Here is a 21,787-nt window from a genome sequence, read left to right as displayed (position 1 = left end):
CCAAAAAGGAGCAAAGTTATCTACCCAGGACGGGTGAGCCCGCATTACCAACCATCCTTACGTCTGCCTCCCTGTGGACAAATCCCAGTCCTCGCATGCACTCCACCTGTTTCCCCAGCCATGGCCTTGTGCCTAATGGCTTACTCTGGCTTTTCTGAGAATTTTCCCCCCTGAATGCCTGCCATCCTCCCTGGGCACCAACCCTCCCATCTCCCCTCCCTGTCTCCCTCATGGTCCCCTTCTTTCTTCCCTGCACACAGTGCCAGCCCTACCTACGCCTTTTCCTGCTTCCACATACTTCCTACTCAAGTCTCCGTGCGCTCTGCCCCTTCCAACACAAACATATTTATGAAAATATTGTAAATCAATTATCCCCAAAATAAAACACTTTCTATAAAGCCTGTTTATAGTAATAGAGATAGGAACTATAATTTAAGGTTGCTTCAAATTAATTCATCATCCAACATTAAATACCTCCCAACATAAAAAGAAAAAAAAAAGAAAAAAAGACCTTCAGAAAAAAGGTGAAATGAAGCCCGAGGACTCAGGCCAGCTAATTTCTCAGCGATCCCAAATGGATCCCTGTAAATCCATTTCTGCCCCGATGGTCAAAGCTGTGTTTTTTCTTACTTATTCTATACTTCACATCCATGCATTTCTACTTTATCACTTTCATATATTTGCCCTAAACTATTGTTTTCTAGGCCAATGTCAAATCCTTTCATCTTTCAGTCCCATTGATTCAAATATTTTTGCAGCTTTAATGAGATAACTCAAGTAGCATTCAATTCACTCAAAGTGTGCAATGCAATGACTTAGTATGTTCGGAGTTGTATAACCATCACCACAATGAATTTTAGAACGTTTCCACTAGTCCCCAGTAAGAAACCCTGTACCTATCAGCAGTCACTGCTCACTCCATGCCCTCCCCCACCTCCCCCCCAGCCTAGGAAACAACTGACTTTCCGTGTCCACAGATTTGCCCATTCTGGACATTTCCCATAACTCTACAACATACAATCCTTGTAACTTGTTTCTTCCATTGTAACGATTTCAAGGTTCATCCATGTTATAGCACACATCGCTACTTCATTCTTTTTTATTGCTGAAGACCATTCCATTGTATGGCTATACCCCATTGAATTCATCCAATCACCAGCTGATGGGCATTTGAGTTGCTTCCACATTTTGACCACCATGAATAATACTGCTATGAACGTTTGTATAAAAGTTTTTGTGTGGATATGTTTTAAATGTTCTAAGGTATTGCTCTGAGATGAACTGTTATATCTACCCCTCACCTCCCAAGAAAAACATGTTGCAGTCCTAAGCTCCCGTACCTCAGAAAGTGACCTTATTTGGAAAGAGCGGTTTTTTATAGAGATAACCAAGTTAAAATGAGGTCATTGGGGTGGGCACTTGTCCAATGTTACTGATGTCCTTATAAAAAGGGGAAATTCAGACAAGAAACAGAGATTCCCTCAGGGAGAGTGCCAAGTGAAGACAGAGGGCTATAGTGATGCACCTATGAACCGAGGAACCAGAGATTTCCAGCAAACACCAGAAGCTACCAGAGGAAAGAGCATGACCTTTCCAACATCCTTATTTAGAACTTGTAGCACCCCAAAGTGTGCGAAAGTTAATATCTCGGTTTTTTTTTTTTAACTCATCCAGTTTTTGGTTTTTTGTTACAGAAGCACTGAGAAACTAAAACTGATATAGAGCTAGGAGTGGAATTGCTGGATCATATGGTAACTCTATATTTATCCACTGAGGAACTGCCAGATTGTTTTCCATTTGATTGTTTCTCAATAAGTTATTAACAGTTTCAAAACCTCTCTCAAATACAGAAAGTAAACTTTTCTACGCGTAACCTTGCCTTCCACAGGTAATTCTCCCTCCATCCCCATCATGGTGAGTCTTCTTTTTTTAAACCCTCACTTGAAGATTTTTTATTATTATTATTGACTTTAATGAGAGAGGAAGGGAGAGAGAGAGAGAGACAGAGAAACATCAATGTGAGAGAGAAACATCAACCGGTCGCCTCCCAACCGGGAAGTGAACCCGTAACCCTTTGGCGTATGGAACAATGTTCCAACCAACTGAGCCACCTGGCCAGGCCGGCCACTGTCTTCTTTACCATTTGTTAAACCCTCAAATATTTCCTTCAAAAAAGAACAGTAGCAAATAGTTAAATCATCACTGCACTAATATGAGGGGGCACTAGACTGAGCTATATAGTTGGAGCTACAGAATAATCTTAAAAACCTAAAGATAGGAGAGTAAATGGTAATAAATGGCAGGAGAATGTTTTTAAAAGGAAACTTTCATAGTGAAGAGATGGAAGCAAAGAGGATCCTGAAGGAGATGACTCCTTCTTTAGGGAAGGTGTCTGGCCACAAAGAGAGCAAGTTCCACCTCTGAAAATAGAAACTGGCATGTAAGAAAAAGTATATCTTCTGGAAGAAACTTTAAAATTCTGAATTTGAGTCTGTTGTCCTAAGAGGAGGCTCAACTCTTCTTCAAACAACAGAGTACTGTAGTCCAATAATGATTAAGTTATAAAGCACTTAATCAAATATCTGACTATTCTGAACAAAGAAGAATAGAACCCTTTATATAGTTGAGTAAATAAGATATATACACACATACACAAACAAATCAAGCGCCATGTCTAGCCAATAAAGTTTTTAATTGCCAATAAAGCCTGTAGATCTTAGAGTTCTCCACAACTAATGGACGCAGGTATACGAGTAATGATTTGGCTGTTGGCCATGTTATAAAAATTAGGGGTAAAAAAACACATGCTAAAAAGTTTACGGTAAAATCTCATAAAGATCACTTTATTTTGTTACCAATAACCTATGTTCACTGATTCATATACAAGGTTAACACTTTCGTTTTTCACAGCCCTGTATAGAAGAGTAAAGCAGAATGGAAAAGGAACGTTCAAGAAGGGCATTCTAACATCAGTGAGTTAACCGTTGACAGCGACGATGGGCGGGAAAACACCAGACAGAGCAGACACTCACAGGGCACCACTGGCTGGGATTGTTTAATGAAGGGAGAAAAGGGGATGAGAAATGCCCTGAAAATGTCACAGTGTAATTACTGATGCCCAAAACTGGTGAGTTCAAGTCCTCAAAAGGGTTCATTTAGTTCATGTTACTGGAGAGACAGGTAACAATATGGTACATTTTACAAGACATTTAGAATACAACATCAAGTACTACTGAGGCTACTGATTATCTCAAATAAGCCATTTTTTATTTTCCTTAACCCACCCCACCCCCAACTTTCTCCCAAAGACGAAGCCAGGGTCTGGAAAGAGAATGCTAGAACAAAAGAATTGTTCAAGAAACCTAGGTCTGAAAACACAAGCAACAATTGTTTAAGGTTGGAAGGACGTGAGCAAAACTGAAGTCTAGATCATTTTACTTATCTTGAAAGACTCAGAAGAGATTAGTTTACTTTCAGTAACATTTCTACAGACATTTCTTCCCTCCCTAGCCTCCTTTTATCTAACTACAACAAAGCTACACAGTCATTTCGTTTAGGCTTCTAAAAATGGAGAACCCCAAGCTGCAGTATCAACATCACCTTTGAAAACTTCTTAGAAATGCAAATTCTCAGGCTGGAACCCCAGACCTCCATTTTCAGAAGCTCCCAGGGCAAGGCCAGCAATCTGTGGTAGACCACGCTCTCTCTCCGGGAGATTCTGATGCTTACTAAACTTTGAGAACCACTGCTCCAGATAACATGAATAGACAAGGCAGGGAATTATTGATTTATAGAGCAAAATGGTTCTTAAAAGACTGAAGTGACAAAAGAGAATAGGGAAGGAAAGTCTATTATGTGGACTGTGCATTATTAGCTTAGAAACCATGTCCTTTCTAGATCATGGCCCAACTATAACATTAGCAACCTCTAATAAGTAGCATAAAGACGGTACCTTCCAGATGTTTGAGGAGTGCCCTACTGCTATTTCCATGAGCAGATATCAGAATGCTTTTGCCACTTAACACTTCAGGAGCAATCCTTTCATTCCAAAAGGGAAGGAGTCTCTCCAGAACATCCTTTAAACTTTCAGACCGTGGCAGCTGATCCATAGGTACGTCGCACACTTTGTACCTCCGGTCATTGTAGATTTCGTGGTAGTAAGGATGAGACTCTTCAATGGGCGGAGGGGTCACATTGTAGCTTCTCCTCCAGATCCTCACTTGCTCTTCGCCATGATTCAAAGCCATTTTCTCCCTATTGAGACCGATCAAGGCTCCATAGTGACGCTCGTTCAGACGCCAGGAGCTTTCCACAGGAACCCACTCCTGCCCCAGCTCCTCCAGGATCAGCCAGGCTGTGTGGATGGACCGGTTAAGGACGGATGTGAACACCAGATCAAACTCAAAGTTCAGCGCTTTGAGTTGCTTCCCACAGTTCCGAGCTTCCTCCATTCCTTCATTATTAAGTTTCTGGTCCACCCAGCTACAAAAGCGATTCTCTTTGTTCCAAGCACCCTCTCCATGTCTTAACATAATCAGTTTGTACTTGGACATACTGATGGATGAGCTTCCCTCGCGCCTTCAAAGGGGCCAATGTTCAATGACAGATATGCATCTAGAAAGAGAAGAAACAAATAGCATACATTATATTCTTCAGTGAGCTGACTATCTGGGAAAGAAAACACAATGTTACAACAGCCAGTTTCTAAAATAAACTAGGATAATATGGTTTTGAAATCAGACATCCGGCAACTCATACACTGTGGCACATACAGCATATTCTACAGATAATTAATTATAGGGAACCTAGTTGACTTAAAATCTTTTGATGGCTGGACAGTATGTTAATTGTATGATGTACAATAACCAGGACACTTCATTCTAATGGCATGCCGCATTTCTGCCAGATCAAAGGAGTTTGTTTACAGAAGAGTGGATTTAACAGAACGGGTTGTAGATGTCTACAAAGATGACTAGTTGCTGACTCTAGATTGAAGGCATCCTTCCCACTTTGTTTTTCCTCTGGTGGAAGAAGAATATTTATCGGTTTCACTTTATTACAGAAGTTATTAAACATGTTAATTCAGTGGCCCACCACATTTACCGGGTGTGTAAACCACTGACTGGCGGCAACGAGCTCTTCAATGCCACAGACCACACCACGTACAAGAAAACCTAAGGTTCAACATTCAAACAACATTAAAAGTGATTTAAAGCAACGTTAACACCTAACATGGTACTCACCTAACTAATCTCTCACCTGCCTCAAGATAGAGCTTTAGGCAGGAATAAATCCGGATGCAAACAAGCTATCAAAAGCAAGCAGCTGAGAAACGCAGCCTGTGGAAACAGATTACCAGGAGCAGGTCTGTAGGAGTGAGAGGAAGCTTGGTGATAAGGAGGCCTTGTCTCCTCCTCCCAACCCTTCAGTCATCCTACACACACCAGCCATGCTCAGGGGGAGAAGAATCTAATAGAGTAGAACAGACAAAGAGTTTTGAACTTGCTAAATTAAGCTGCTGACCCAAAGATCTGCTGGGCCCACTTTGTCCCCCTAGAGAATCCGCTGTCTGGTTTGCATCAGCCTGCCTTCATTCGCCTTGCAGCGGACACATCTCCACTGACGAATGCTGTTTGGTTTACATGTCCCTTCCGCCCCGGTGTTTTCCATACCAGGGAATAAAGATCCTACGAACACTGGGGCCTGGCCTTCTGCCGTTCTGGGCAACTTCCACTAACTGGAGATTTTCGGTCCCACTTAAACAGTGATTCAGCCACAGTTATATAACCATCAGTGACAAAGTTAGTTGGAATCTCAGATCTAGTTTCTTCCTTTCTTTACTAATACCTAGAGATTCTGAAGGTGGGAAAGGCTTTACGATGAGGCTTCTGTGGAAGGCAGCAGCTGGAAGCCTCCAGCAGTTAGGTGTATGATTTCCCTTTCTCGTCAAGCACCGCGCTTGAAGCTTCAGTGCACGTGGAGCAGGGGGAAAGCATGAGGTCACCGGAGGCGCCTGAGCTCGGGGCTCGGATGAAGGCACCTCGCCGAGAATTTCCAGAGGGAGAGTGATGCCTCTGCCCTCAGACCAGAGGCACCGGGGTGTCAGGAGAACAGAAAAAGGAATGAAGGCCTCTGAGCAGTGTTTGGCTAGGTGATTGCTGGTGCCCAGAAGCAGAATAATCAGAAGCTGATGAAGCTCAAGCTTCAGGTGCCCTCACTGGACCAAACTCCTTCTAAGGCACTGGGAGACCAAATAATGAATTCACATGTATGAGTGTGTGTGTATAACTTACAAAAAAAAGAAAAAGGTATTTTTGGATCATTTCTTTAAAGGGCTCTAATCCACCAAGTTGTAGAAGCTTCAGGGTGATCAGAAACTGGATCCATCCCCTTAACATTTATTTATTGTCTGGTTTTTTGGTGGTGGGGGTGGAGGGGGATGGAGAAAAGAGAAGTTATCAACTATTCCTCAGCCTCAATCCTTACTTTGTCTTGTCAAGCAAGAAGCCCCCTTATACTAAGGGGCTATTTTTCCTTCACATGAAGAGGGGTATTATGGACACATTCTGTGGGCAGAAGCAGTTCTCCCTCATCTTTTGGTTATGAACTCTATCAAAGGGACAAAAAAAAAACTGCAGCTGTAACATCAGGGACACTCAGGCACCTACCACCAGGCTTTGCAGTATTTTAATCTGCTGCATTAAAGGAATAAAACACTTTGTTTTTTTCCGACTCAAAATATGTACGAGGTATGTCTGGAAGAAGTCCAGCCATTTTTAATATAACAAAAACAGTTTTGCGTGACATCAATGTTACCTGACAGCCAAGGGGAGAGGACTAGAATGCACAAGTGTAAACAATGACAAATTCACTCTATTAGTCAGTGAGGGCAGTAGATGCCATTGAGTAAGCATGTGTACTGTGTGTCCATTGCATTAAAAATGTAGAGCAACCAATCTGCATCAAATTTTGCATTAAGCTTGACCATTCCTCTGCAGAAACTATTCGGATGATTCAGAAGGCCGCAGCTATGGGCAAATGGTGATTGGCAGCTTCATCACGACAACATTCCTGTTCATGCATTATGTTTTGGACAGAGTTTTTTGGCAAAACATCAAATCACCCAGGGAACTCGGCCCCCCTACGGCCCATATTTGGCATGCTACAACTTCTGAGTCTTCCCAAAACTAAAATCACCTTTGAAAGGGAAGAGATTTCAAGCCATTGACGAGACGCAGGAAAATACAATGGGGCAGCTGATGGTGACTGGGAGAACTGTGTGAGGTCCCCAGGTGCCTACTTTGAAGCGGACTCAGACATCATTGTCCTATGTACAATGTTTCTTGTACCTTGTATTTTCTTCAATAAATGTCTCTATTTTTCATATCACATGGGTGGATACCTTCTGGATAGACCTCATATACTGGAGCAGAGAAACAGTACTACAGCCATAATGACTATATGAATACATACCCTTCCCACACTCTGGTGTAGAGGGTGTGAGTATAGAGCAAGGTCCGAAGCTAGTGCATCTATCTCAGGTAAACAAAAAGCCACTTCCCTCTGCCCTACTTGCTGCTATCAACTGACTTTTCCCATTTTAACTATCTGATAAGTATTTACAAAGGAGCTGTTGAGCTTTAAAGTTGGCAAGCTTTAAGATTTTAATCATAATGGTAGCTAGCACACCAAGTGTTCACGAACAGACATACAACACTAGTCAAGTTTCACTTGAAGTTTAAGGCACGGCCAACAAGTTCACACGTCCCCATGGCCAGACAGACGCGTGAAGGGCAGGGATGCAGGGCGACAGGAACACTGGAGCTGCAGGGAGCACACGTGCTTCACCAATGGACTCCGCTCTTGGATAACTTGGCAAAGCTTTAGTATAACCTGCTCTCACCGAACTAGGGGTACCATTCTTAGAACTTTTCTGAAGAACTAAAAGGTGGGACCGCTGAAACCAAAAACTGGAGCGAATGCAAGACTTAGAGGCAGACTACAGAGAATCTATGGATTCCAGTTGTTTTTAGCATAAATAAATGCTTTAAAAAAAAAAAGTGATCATTTTAGCTCCTTCTGAAGAAGTGAGGTTCCTAGATCTTCTAATTGTCAAAAACACTGGAAATGTGCATTTGTATGTGATATCTGATGTCATTACTGGCGACTCATTCTTAAATGTGAGCTCAATAAAACATGTCCGCAGGCTAGACTGGGTCTGCTAGTGTATGACCTGTGACTTAAAGGGAAATGTCCCCCAGGCCACAGATAAATGAGGGGACTCCAGGGGACAGTCAGACCCCAAGCCTCTGGGCTGTAATCCAAGCTTTCCTCTGTTATTGTCCAACACACTCTTTCAAAGGACAAACCTCTAATCCCCCTGTGTGCTGGGCTTCCTTGTTTCTGACCCCGCAGAGTCCCAGCTCTGTAATCAAACTCCCACTCAACTTTGGACTCTTCCTGGAATGCTTCCTCCAGCTCTGAGCTGTAACCAAGCCGAAAATGAACTGAATGCAAACTACCTCCCAGTCATCTGCTTCTCTCTTCAGTGGGTGGGTGGAGTGGGGGGTGTTTGTGCCTCATATCCTGGGGCAGGAACAAGGGCAGGCAGGGTCCTGCTCCCTCTCGATGGTGCTTCCCAACCAAATGCCTCCACCTACCATCTTTCTTTTTTTGGGGGGTGGGGCGGAACTTTGATTATGAGAGTTTTTTAATATTCAACGGTAGCTTTCTTGCCCTCATTTATTAACTGCAAACTTCCTGAAAACTGAGCACCGCATTTAAAACCTCAATTACTTCCTGTTGATCTGAGGATAGAGTTCAAAATCATTCATGTGACCTGCAAGGCTTTGGTTGCACTTCCTTGAGAATGCCCTGTTCTGTCTTGCCTCAGGACCTCTGCACACAGCATGTCCTACCAAGAACCCTTGTCCAGCCCATCACTGCCTCCCCTCTACTTTCACTTCGGTCCCATGATGCTTTAGGTAACGTCGTCATCCCTTAGGTCAGCTGTGTCCAGTCAAAATGCCGGGTTCCAGCAGAAGTAACAACTGCTTGTGTGTAGTTGGTAGGGTACGTGAATGTCTCCCATGAGACGGACAGCAATTTGAACACCCCCTAAAATGCCGTATGGTGTGCTTAAGTGTGATATTGTTATGTTACAGAATCACATGCTTATGATTTTGTAATAAAATATTTTGGAATAAAAAAGGGGTGTTATTGGTACCAGACCCGGTATAATGCAAGTCACATATGTTCTAAAGCCATATTAAAAGGTAAAAAGAAATAGGTAAAATTAATTTTAACACTGTATTTTATTTAACCCTATGGGTTCGAAAATTATCATCCCAAGATATGATCCATATATAAAATTCTTTATGAGGTATTTCACATTCTTTTCATAGTAAGTCTTTGAAGCCTGGTGTGTATTTCATACTACAGCACATCTCAGCTTGGACTAGTGGCACTTCAAGGGCTCGATAGCCACACATGACCAGTGGTTGCTGTACTGAATGGTGCACTTTAGAGCTTAACTATAAGTTCGACCACAAGCTGCTTCAGAGTTGGTCTGACTTCTTGCCATATCCCTGGCAAGTGGCATACAAGGACCTGGCATGCCACTTGACACATACTTAGGTACTTAGTAGGTGTGTCGACTGAATCAAAGTCAGTAGGACAAAGATTATTATATTGTGCTAATGAGGCTGAGGCTTGACAGTTTTAGTGGGAACTGCCAAAGCACAAACATTCAGTTGGCAGGCCCAAGACGTTAGAAAGCTTTAACTCTAGAATCCCAGTGTATTTTAATGGCAAAGCCAGAGCCAAGAATAACCATACATTATATTTTTGTGCCCTTTACCGTTTAGTATGTTCATGAATGGCCATAATCTCCACAGAAAAAGAGACTCCAATTAACTTGTTCAAAAATATCAGCCACTAAGGCTGGTCTTCCCCCCGCCTCCACCTACTACCTGAGCCTTTCCCGCCTTGCCACTGGAGACTTTAGAGTCTTGGTTTGAGGACCTGGGCTCTCTTGGCTTCATTTCACAGGCACATCTCCAGTCACAACTTGTCTTTCCAAACCCAGGCAGCATTTTATAAAATGAATACAAGCAAGGTGACTAGAGAGGAGGGATCAGCTTATGACTGTTTTTGAGAAAAACCTCAGGGCACAAAGTCAAGTTGGGCAACAGTCACCCCAACTTAAAAGTGTCATACTAAGAATATATACTCCCCACCCTCAAATTAAAAACTGTTCTTTTTAAATATCAAGTGGTATTTTTGGTGACGCTCACCACCCCGGAGTTGGTCTTTTAGGTTCCTCACTTATTCCTCCGCAAGGGTTACCAACACTTGAATTAAGCACTAAGTTTAGTTGATGATTTACTGATACTTCATACCAAAAAAAGGGCCACACAGGTCACTGAATCCATACACCACTTTCTTCCTTTTGAAGTATGCTATGGCTCAAAAAAAAAAAAAAAATTGCACTTTTATAAGACTGTGTCTCATCTTCTTGCCCTCTCTTTTTTTGCTGTTTTTCCTTTCTTTTCACCATTTCATTTTTAGTTCCCTGACACCTAACTCGTGCCTTGCTCACTCTACTGAAATGGTCTCTCAAAAGACTGCCGATTAATTATTTCTTATTAAGTAGAGACCATCTTCTCTCAGGACTCATACTCTGAAGCCAACTACTTCCATCAAGGAAAAAATTCTTTAAGATTTCAGGGCTGTACTTCCCTCAGCTCTTCTATTGTTATGTCCTGGTCTGAGGTCTCCGTATGTCCCTACCCACCAGTACCAGTGCTATGATCAGATGGCGATCTCCTATGATGTCATAGCACTAACATTCACGGAGTGCCCACCTCGTGCTTGGGACTATGCGAATCCTCGACCACCATCCCACGGAGGAGGCACTGTGGTTAGCCCCACTGCACGGTGCAGAAATATAGGAGGAGAGGTTAACTCGTCCAAGGTGACACAGATTGTAACTGGCAGACCTGGAGTTCGGTCACAGGCAGGCTAGACCCCAAAGCCTCTACTTATTCCTTCAAGCACTCTGCTACATTGCCATGCTGGCACCCAAGGCGCTGTCCTCCGTCTTCAGAAACCCAACTCTCCTCACTACTTAATCACATTAAAATGGATGATCGATAAGTTGACAGTCCCAAGTACTCATCAGTCTCCCTAGTCTGGTTAAGTAATTAATTTTTCAAACAGGTGTTGCAAACCCCATCTGAGCACGGCACAATGCTAGGCCTATGAAGGACACAGAAACCAACATGGGTTATGTCTTCAAGGAACTGGTGAGGGAAAGGTGATGTGCGCACGCGTGTGTGTGTGTGTTGCATATTACTAAAGCAGAAAGTAATCCACATCATGAGATAACACTCTATTCATAAGGAAAGTTAAAAAAATATACATATATAGAGAGATTATTTCTGAGTAAGGCTTCATGGACATGACACTATTTAAGCTGGACTGGAAAAGAAGTTTAAGATTTAGATTTATAGAAAAAGGAAAAGGAATTCTAGCCTAAGGGAACAGTGAGTAGAGTCAAGGGAATAGATGCATAGGAAAAATGGTGGCCCATTCAAACTGACTGGGGGTTAGGTAGGGTGACCATATGTCCTGGTTTGCCATAATCTTGCTTTAGGCCTGTTTCCCCAACGTAATTATTATAGGGCCCCTTCCACAGTTCAATGTCACTCTTGGGAAATTATACGATCACCCAAAGTATAGGGTAAAACAAGGAAGTAGGAGGAGATAAGCCTCAAAAGATAAGACCAAATAGTGACTTCAGGAGGGCCTTGTGCCAAAGGATGCAGGCTCTTCAGTAAACACTGGGGCATCATTAAAGGTTTAATAATGTGTATTTTAGGAGAATCAGGCAGCACTTACAAATACAGTCTGAGATGGGGAAAACTAAGGATACGAACACTTGCAAGGCTTCTACAATGGTTCTGCTAACATATAATGAAGATCTGCACCAGGATCGTGGCTGTTGAAATGTGACAGAGATGAATGTGAAAGACACCACAGCTTAGCTTAGGCTGGCAACTCTTTCATAAACGAGCACACAGTAAATTCTTTAGGCTTGTTGTGCTATACGGTGCTATAATCTGCCACTGTAGCTGACAGCAGCCGCAGACAATACATAGCTGAATAAATGAGGCAGTGTTCCGATAAAACTTTATGTACGAAAACTGAAATGAGAATTTCATGTAATATTCAAGCACATGAACTATCGTTATTCTCTGATTTATTTCAACCATTAAAAAATGTAAAAACCATTCATTGTTTGTGGGTCATACAAAAGCAGGAAGTGGGCCAGGGGGCCTTAATTTGCCAATACCTGGCCTAGCAGGATGCCATACTCTGACCTACTAATCACGTCACCGTTTTGAAGCTGTAAGCATCCTGCCACAAAATAATTCCAACATGATTCAATCACCCGATTTTATTATTGGCCAGGATGGCAAGTACCTTGAGTAATGGAATCCCATTCATAACTGTTTTTATTCCTCCCAGAATACAATACTGAGAACATTTAAATCAGTCTGAGTAGTTTAGGTTTGCTTAATTATTCAATAATGTGTTAAAGAAAAACTATAAGGAAAAAGTATTCATCTTGTTAACCAACTTCAAAAATATAATCTGTCATTTTGACGTGCTTTCCTTCTATTAGACATCTCCATAAATTGCCATGGTGCCTCGTACTTCACATGAATGTATATTTGCTCAAGAATAGGTGCTATGCAATTAATTGCCTTGGTAATAAAGAAACAAATATGTGATTCAAAGGAAACACACTTTGCAAGTGACATATTTTTTAAATACCCTTTGCATTGTATATATATATATATATATACACACACACATACATACACACACACATTCTAAATTGGCTATAGGGCGAAAAATATTCTTTCCATAAATGCCACCATAAAATTGAATCTATGTTTCAAGATCAGCATCCTTTTGGCAAGGCAGGGATGGAGAGAGCAGGTAGAAAAAGGCTGGTGCACATACAGGGCACTGCATTTACTGAGGTTACTTGTACATTATCTGCAGAATCTCTAGGTAGTTTGCACGAATGTAGCATAACAATCTAGCTGCTGCCTCCTACTCCTGCCCCTTATTAAACCATTTATTTCGCATACCTCCCCCATCCCTACCATATCTGAGGCTTGTCCTGTCTTCCAATCTAATGCTCCAAAGACATTACTTCCTCAGGGATTTTAAAAGTAATAATGTCTAATGTTCTAATTACGACAACTCATGAACAGGTAGGTAAAATTACAGGATAAAGATCAGCCTAAAACTTTTGTTTTCCATTTTCTGTATCCAAAAATTGAACAAGAAATGTGATCAATGATATACTGTTGAAGTGATAGGAAATAAAGGATACAGAACCAGAGGTGCTCTGACCCAAAGCTTACCCTGAAATATTAACTATTCAAATGCTACCACAGACCACTCAGATATTTTCCCTGGTCCAAATCATCACTGAATAACTCAAACTCCATTGCATTAGGAACCTAAGTCCACAGAAGTTAGGCTGGCTATATATTTGAGGATATAGAAAAAAAAAAAGAGAGAGAGAGAGAGAGAGATGTTAACCACGTTTCTGATAAACTAATGGAACAGTCCTTAAGGGAAATGAAATCTGGAGCTTTGAGTTCCCTAGATTCTTAACAAAATACGACTTCCCCCAAATCAAGCTCAATATTGAAAGTTCAAACATGAGCGTACCCAGAAGTACCTAATGGGCCACCATCTATTACTTTTCATAGCTCTATAGTAACTTTTCCATTCATATTTGCATTATAAAAACACTTTTTTGCCAAGAGCAAATGCTACCACCTACAGGTGTTTTCTAGGCACAATTACCCTGTTATTCAACTTTACATCTACTGCTGATCACTTGTTACAAAGGGAACAAACCTTAGCAGGCAGACCCCCATTTACAGGAAAGAGATACACATGTCATGAGATGTCTGTTTCCTGGGCAAGTTGCTTGTTCCAGCTGGCTTGGCATCACGGATGCGCACAACACTCACTCTGGACACCTCCTTCCTCTCTCTGGTTACTTATTTCCCCAGACTAGTAGCTACTGTCAACACAAACTCCACCAAATCCCAACAGTTTTAAGTCAAGAAACCTGTATATCAGTCTCAGCTTTGCTACTTACTGACAGTGTGACCTTGACCAAGTCACTTAAATTCTCTGGACTTCAGGATCCTTATCAAAAAGGAAGGATAAGGAAATTGCTGTCCTCAAGGGGCTATTAGGAAGACTAAATGAGATTCTGGTGAGGCACTCTACCAAAAAGTGAGAGGTATTCTGGGTTGAATGGAGCAGACTTGAGCTAACGCACAAAGATGGGCACAGACCTCAGGCCCCTGAAGGTGATCTTACCTTGCTGGTGGCAGAAGCAAAAGCTGCGAATAAAGTAAAATGAGGTGGGTAAAGAGATAAAGGTAAATTAGGTAGTGGAAGGAAGCATGAAATCAAATGGGGTGCGCATATGTGTGTTGGGGGAGGGCGAGCAAAGGTGATGGTGAGATCCAGTCCTTGAGGTATACCAAATACTAAGCAATATTCTACACGCCAAATGCTTTAATGAGGTGGCTAACATTTAATTTACATTTTATAAAGTATGTTTTTTTCCATATTTGTGGCCAAGTTGCAGTGAAAGATTTTTGTTAAGTAATTCTTTTAGTCCCATTTCCCCATATAAACATTCCCTCACACCAGATTTCTTTCCAAGGATTTCGGGAGCCCCATCAGTCCAAACATTTGCATGGCTGAATTTAGATGTATCAGTCATTACTTAAAATGAAACGTGCCACTTAGTTTCAGCCAACTTTAGGACGCAAAAGAGGAAGAGAGAGCAAAAGATCTACCCAAACACTAACAGTGGTTTTTTTCTGGATGATAGAATAAAAAATGACATTTTCTACTACATTATACCGATGAACAATGGTCAGTCTGTAAAATGACCAAATTTTCCCCCATGATCTGCTTGGCTTACATATGGACACAAAACAACAAGGATTATCTTCACAGCTGGGAGGTGTTATTTGCTAACAGATTAGTATGGAATTCACTGCAATGAGATTTTGTTTATGTAAATATTTGTGGTAGAAAATGTTGAATCATCTTCATTTTAAAACAGATCTTTAACACAGACATGAACCTTAGAAATAATCTAAGGTGATATCCGCTTTTTAAAGCTGCAAAAATTGAATCAGAGGGTTGAAATGATTTGTTTAAGATCACACAAATAGCAACGGCTTCAAGACTAAAACCAAGTTGTCTTGACTGGCAACTCAGAGCTCCTTCCACTACACCATTTGTGTGAATTACAGTTCTCTAAAGTCTACCACAATTTGAGAAGCATCTATGGTGTGTGTGGCGGGCGGGGGGCGCGGGGGGCGGGGAGGGGTGCTACAAGAAAATCAAGATGGATCAAACCTAGTCCCTGGGCTCAGGGGAGTCAGTTTTAAAATAAAGGATGCATTGACATGTGTTCTGCTTGCATTCTGGAAAACCTTATTAGCCACTGGTGAAAGACAGTATTTGACTCTTGCCTCCAAAGTCTTCAGTCAGTCAGTTAACATTCTGGTACCATTCTCAAGGTATAATAAATCTTCCGTAATTTGCAAGGGAAGTGGTTGAGGAACAGGAGTTATCCTAAGGTAGCTGACAATCAATTTCCCTTCAAAACTTAACAGCCATCTTTTCTTTCCTTATGCATTTCTATGCCCTTCTCTAGTAATGCAGCGCCCCCCATCCCATACCTTTGAAAGAAGAAATACACTTACTTTTTTTTTCTTTTTTTTTTTTTAGTGGTTCTAAGAACCTATGATTTGACTCCAGATTTGAGCACTACATGAAACCGTTGCAGATACTCACCTCCTTCTCCTTTCATGGCGTTCAGGCGTTTTCCGTCTACTTACGACTTTTTAGGCTAGGTCTGCCATCGCCTTAAATATAGTGGCATGGCTCTGAAAAGACACTGAGCTTCCTTCCAGGAGCCCTGCCATTGAAGAGGCTCTGCCAGACGTCCAGGAGTGAGTTCATTCCTCCCTTCAATTCCTATTTATTCTTGCCATCAAGACATCACTGCCAAGCCGAGTTCTCGCGTCAGCTGACAGATCTGTGACTCCCAGACAGTCTCATTCTGAGAGAGGGACAGCAGAGAGGGACCTGGGGGATACCTAAGGGTTGGGTTGAGGGGCGGACTAGTGAGCGCCAGATTCAAAGACTGAACCGGAGGAGTAAAGGAACTGGCCTTCCCGCACTCCAAAATAAAACATCGCATTATTTAAAAATGGAAACATTCTCAATAGCAATATTCTAAAACAAAACCACTCACCTGCAAAGAGGCCACCAGCAGCACCCGCTCCTCAAAGCCGCTGAGCAGGCAGCGCCGCCTAGGACTCATCCCTGCCGCCGGCATCAACGCTCTTTTCTAGTCTAGGCGCCAGAGGGGCCGGTCCTAGCGCTCTGTCTATTGGAGGACTGAGATGTCACTCCTTTATGGCCCCGCCTTACTCCCGGGAACCGGTCGAGGTCTTTTCCGTTTCCCAAATCCCTTGGGTAGAAGTTGAGGCTCTGATTGGCTCACTACGTAGACGAGCACACTTCCGGACCAGTAAAGAGATGGCTTCGACACCGGTGGGCGGGCTTGGGCCTGGGGAAGTAGAAAAATAATGCTGGGAGCGTCGACCCCGCCACGGAAAAACCTCAAATCTGGAGTTCTCTTAACTGGCCGAGGTGCTAGAAAGCCTTTCGCGTCGTAAGGGAAGGGCCTGCCAAGGTAGAGAAGTGTCGGCAGAATCTTGGAAGTGATGAGGTGATGCCTTTTTTTGCTCGTGGGAGACTTCAACCCGGGGAAAGAGGTGGGCAGTCTCGCGGAGGAAAGCTGCTTTCATTGTGGTTTTAAGTCTTAAATCGTGATTAAAACAGAAGCCTTTCAAATGCCGGCTTTATGGGCAGTAGCTCATCCGCACTTTCTCTTAGTACTTTTATAGGGATTCCACTGAAGCAAGTCCCTGACACTGTTTTGATTGGGAGAGAAAAGTGATGCATGGAATGCATTAAAGCTTTACAGCAGATGAAGGGAGGATGGAGTGGAATGAGGAGAATTATAAATGTGGAGGCCACAATTACTGAACTAGGGAAACCTATAAAAATACCCGAAGCCTGTCAAGAGGCCCCATAAGCTTCTAAGCAGGCTAGAACAACTGTACAACGCTTTGAAGCATAAATGTCAGAACTTTTGAGTAGGTGAAAAAGATAAGGAATGGTGTGTTTGCCTGACCGCACGGGGAATTCCCCTTCGCGATTTCTAGAAGCTGTCCTACTTAGTGTTGAGTGCCCTCTTTGGAGGAGTTCCTATTTCATTCTCAACCCGTCCAAGGAGCTTTGTGACTGCCAAGCAGGTCCTCAGAATAATTAAACATATAATCGAAAAGATGATCTTTCCACATTTTTAACTCTGTGACAATGTGTTGACTTCATTAAGACCTAAGTGTTTGTAGTTAGTCCCATACCTCACTTACCCTTGTTAGAGTGTAACAGTTCTTCCCGGGATCTCCAAGATCAGACCTTTCCTTCTGGGAGAACGCAAATCCGAGGCTTGACAGGTCGCAGTGGTAGGTGAGTCCCGTCTAGTGATCGCTGGAATTTAACTTGTGACTGGAGGAGGCGCCTTCCAGTCTTGACTCCCAGGAATACAACTTGCAATTCCTACGCTCCGACCCACTTGCTCTTCTTTTTCTCCATGATGGATGGGGATTGAGTGAGGGGAAAGCCCACCATCCATACTCTGGAGGATAAAGGCAGCCTTTCAGAAGTGTCTTAAAGCGTTTGACAAGTTGGGCTACTGATCTCTGCACGGAAGGGCACCTGCTCATTGGGTTTAGTTTTACTGCTTATATGGATACCCATAGAATGGTAGCTTGTCACATAGAACATTGACAGTGCCAAGCATCATCCGCCTGGTAAAATCTCATTGTACAGCTGAGGACTCTGAAGTTTGAAAGATTTAATCAGAATTATTTAGCTGGTTGAGGGCAGAACTGGGACAAACACCCAAGGTTGCTAATTCATAATTCTGCGAAAATGCTTCCTCTCCCGCTGCTTCCCCCACGTTTCCTCCCCCAGAAAGCAATAAACTTTAAAATCAAGATTACAGATTTTAAAATTAACTTGAATTAAGACCCATCATGAGGAATTTGATTCTGATATAGCAAGCAGTATAGATACTAAGAAAATAACTCAAGTGTCTCAGGGCCTATTTTACTTCAAACAATTCTTGATGAAGTTCCACTTTCATCCAAACAAGAAATGAAAATGCATTAATTTATGATAGCCATGTTGTCTCTTTGTCTTACTTTCTATTATGTGTGTATATTGAAAAACCAATATTAACACATATTGCACTTTAAGAATTAGGTAGCAAATTGTCTTATTCAGGACCTGAATGAAATGCTATTTTATGATAGTGTACCTGGCCAAAATAATTTCACAGCTATTTACACAGAATCCCTTTGTAGGCGGGGTTGAGCTGGTCCACCAAGCATCAAAAGGTCATCCACTCACCTAAGCTATTCTGCCTTTTTCTTCTCTGGGAGAGCCGTTGGCTTCCCTCCCTCCATCAGGCAAACTCCAGAATTGGTTGGTGCTGTCTCACATGTACAGAACTGTCTCCTTATCTTAACAGTTGTCAAGATGCACCATGACCTGGTTGTTTGCTACTGGTATCTAGTCTCCCACCACACCCTGACTTCTTCAGGGTCAGATTAAAATCCGCCACTCATAATCCAGTGTAATAGGCCCATGTTTGGCTCCATTGCCTACTAAGTATAGGACCCCTCTGTATAGATTGCTCCAATGGACCAGCCGTGGAGACCCATGGAAGGGATTTGAAAACCGCGTGTCCTTTCATTTCACACGTTAAAATGTAGAATCCTCATCTCATCAGAGTAGTGTGAAGAACAGGGGAGGCAATTTTGAAATAATTTTGCAATCTCTGAAGGTACATTGCTTGACCTCAGCCTGTCTTTATCTGTGAAATAGGGATAATACCCAAGTGGCCAATGTGAAAATTAAATGAAATAATGCAGTGTATACCTGGCTTTTGGAAAGCATTCAGGAAATGGTATTGATTCTTTATGATTAAAATAGTGTTAAATGCAGTGTTTTAACTGCACTTACAAGTACTCTTATTTTAAGAACTCAAAAACTCTGGGATTTGTGCTTTCATCCCCTCTCTAGGGTCACTGCGGAGGTTACAGGACAGGAATTTCCCGTCATCTCACTGCTACCCAGAGAGACAACTGTCAGGAAGTGAATGGCCAACAGGGTACAGACCAGTAGCAGGTTCAGGAGCCTTCAGTGCTGGAAAGTCTGAATTATGTGAAATTTCCCTACCCTAAATCTCAACATTGAGCCTCCTGGGGCAAGAAAAGAGCCAGGGTGATTTTTTTTCCCTCTCTCAATTCTAGGGGGAAAATAAATACTTTCAGTGTGTGGGACAAAGTTGAAAAAGGAGGAACCTTGCAGAAAATCTAATGAGGCACTTTCCTCCTTTACAAATTCTGCTTACAAAAAAATGTATTTCTTTAAATGCTCATTTTTTTTCTGTGGTGGTTAAAAAGTAGTCACAATTTCTGTCCTGTGGAGCTGTGTCTCAAATACTATATTTTATTTACTTATAAGTTTTTATTAACAAATATTATATATATTGTATAAGGTTTAGAAAAGAATTTAAAACACCCATAACCTTGCCACTCAAAGTTTATTAACAACTTTCATTTCTTCTATTTTCCCCCTGTAAATCAATTAATTTAAAAAGACTGGAGTAACAAGAACAGTTTGCACAACATCAATGTAACCTAACAGCCAAGGAGAGTGGACCGGAATGCACACGCATGAACAATAACAACTTCACTGTACTAGTCAGAGGGGGTGGTAGACGCCTTTGAGTGAGCACGTGTACTGTGTGGCCATCCAATTCAAAATGACTGAGCAAGTAGAGCAACGAATCTGCATCAAGTTTTGCGTTAAGCTTGACCGTTCCTCTGCAGAAACTATTCAGATGATTCAGAAGGCTTTTGGGGACAATGCAATGAGTGCAGAGCAAATAAAAGTGTGGCACAAATGCTTCAAAGATGGTCAAGAATCTGTTGAAAGTGATCCACGTTCTGGAAGGCCTGCAAAAAGCAGAACATCAAAGAATGTTGAACATGTGCGGGCTGCAGTCAACAAAGATCGGCGACCAAGGTGAATCAGCACCCCCACAGCCCAGATTTGGCACTCTGGGACTTCTGGCTTTTCCCGAAACTAAAATCACCTCTGAAAGGGAGGAGATTTCAGACCATCAATGAGATTGAGGAAAATATGATGGGGCACCTGATGGCAATTCCAACAAAGGATTTTGCAGACTTTTTTGAACAGTGAAAGAAAGAGATGCTGGGAGAACTGTGAGGTCCCAAGGTGCCTACTTTGAAGGGGACTGAGGCGTCATTATCCTATGTACAATGTTTCTTTTATCTTGTATCTTCTTCAATAAATGTCTCTATTTTTTGTAGTACATGGCTGAATACTTTCTGGACAGACCTCATACTGTTTTGGCAGCAATATTAATTTCTCATTAACATCTCCCCATGTCATTTAATGTTCTTCTTCAATATATAATTCCGTCATGTGAGTGTGCCTTTGGGTATTGTATCTCACAGTTTAATGAATCTTAGGCATTGAGTTTGTTTCATTTTCTTGAAAAGATTTGGGTATTTAAATCGGCTCCTTGGTTCCCTGAATGACAGGGTGTTCCCAGTGGGAATATCTACTGAACCAAAGGCACTGCCTGTGGGGGAAGCCCAGCCTTTCTTTGCTGAGGGTGATGAAATAGCAAGGAATTCTTTTCTCTGCGTCCTGGTATTGGCAGAGCTAAGAAAGGTAAAGCCAGTTAAAGCCTGAAAACACCTGGAGGGTTGCCCTTTAATCCTTGCTTTTCTCAGGGCTTCCTGTTCTTTAACCTGAAGAAAAAACGGTTAGGTGAGAGAAAATTGGGGAGGTTTTGGAAATCAGGTAAAACCTCACAAAACTGGCATCTGTATCTCCATTTTACAAACAAGGAAAATAAGGCCCAGAGAGAGAATTGGTTTAAGCCTGTACAGCTAGTCAGGGTTGGATGCTTAGGCTTGTGTCTGAAATTTGAACTCTGTCCACCATATTCCCCACTGCTTCTAAAAACTGGTGGGTATGGTGCCATTCATTTTTTTTCCTCTGGGAAATTGATTTTCTGCAAGATATTTGTTATCCGCTCCATTCATATATATATATATACACACACACACATATATATGTACATATATATATATACATACAATCTCCTGACTAACCAAGAATTTCTTCTTCCTTGGGTTTTCTGAGTTGGCTCATTCTTTGCCAAAAGAATATATCGTCATTGTTTTGTTGAATCAGATGACAGCTTTTCCTCCACATAGTATTTGCTTATTTTCTTACAAAAGTGACCTCACTGTATACATTGGCAGGTCAAAGTCATAAAAGGAAGTTCTTATAAACCCTGCAGCAACTTTACACATAGTTCCCTTAGCTTTTGGGATTTATGAAGTAATAGTATGTATATATGTACTTTTCCAGTTAGGCTCATAAACTGGTTCTGAAGGACATTCTAGAAGAGGCCTTCCAGAATTTTTTAGAGACATGAAGCATCATTGAAATGGGTGTATGACTTCCCAGGCTGACA

At 42.0% G+C, this 21,787-nt stretch overlaps 1 protein-coding gene across 1 annotated transcript in view; it reads right to left on the bottom strand.

Annotated features, from left to right (window-relative positions):
- BPGM (bisphosphoglycerate mutase) overlaps nt 1–16,485 on the bottom strand; it is a 28,341-nt gene extending 11,856 nt beyond the window's left edge. Inside the window, exons 1-2 of the mRNA XM_054563929.1 lie at nt 16,385–16,485; nt 3,953–4,614 (exon numbers count right to left, since the gene is read on the bottom strand). Of these exons, the coding sequence (XP_054419904.1) occupies nt 3,953–4,553 (601 nt within the window). The 5' untranslated portion in view covers nt 4,554–4,614; nt 16,385–16,485. The remainder of the gene's footprint in view (nt 1–3,952; nt 4,615–16,384) is intronic.
- Nucleotides 16,486–21,787: the final 5,302 nt, after the last annotated feature.

The sequence above is a fragment of the Pteronotus mesoamericanus genome, unplaced genomic scaffold (genome assembly GCF_021234165.1).
Source record: "Pteronotus mesoamericanus isolate MK-2021 breed Mesoamerican mustached bat unplaced genomic scaffold, CSHL_Meso_final scaffold_85, whole genome shotgun sequence".
Classification (NCBI taxonomy): Eukaryota; Metazoa; Chordata; class Mammalia; order Chiroptera; family Mormoopidae; genus Pteronotus; species Pteronotus mesoamericanus.
The sequence above is the reverse complement of the archived record's forward strand: the minus strand, read 5'-3'. Positions and strand labels throughout refer to the sequence as shown.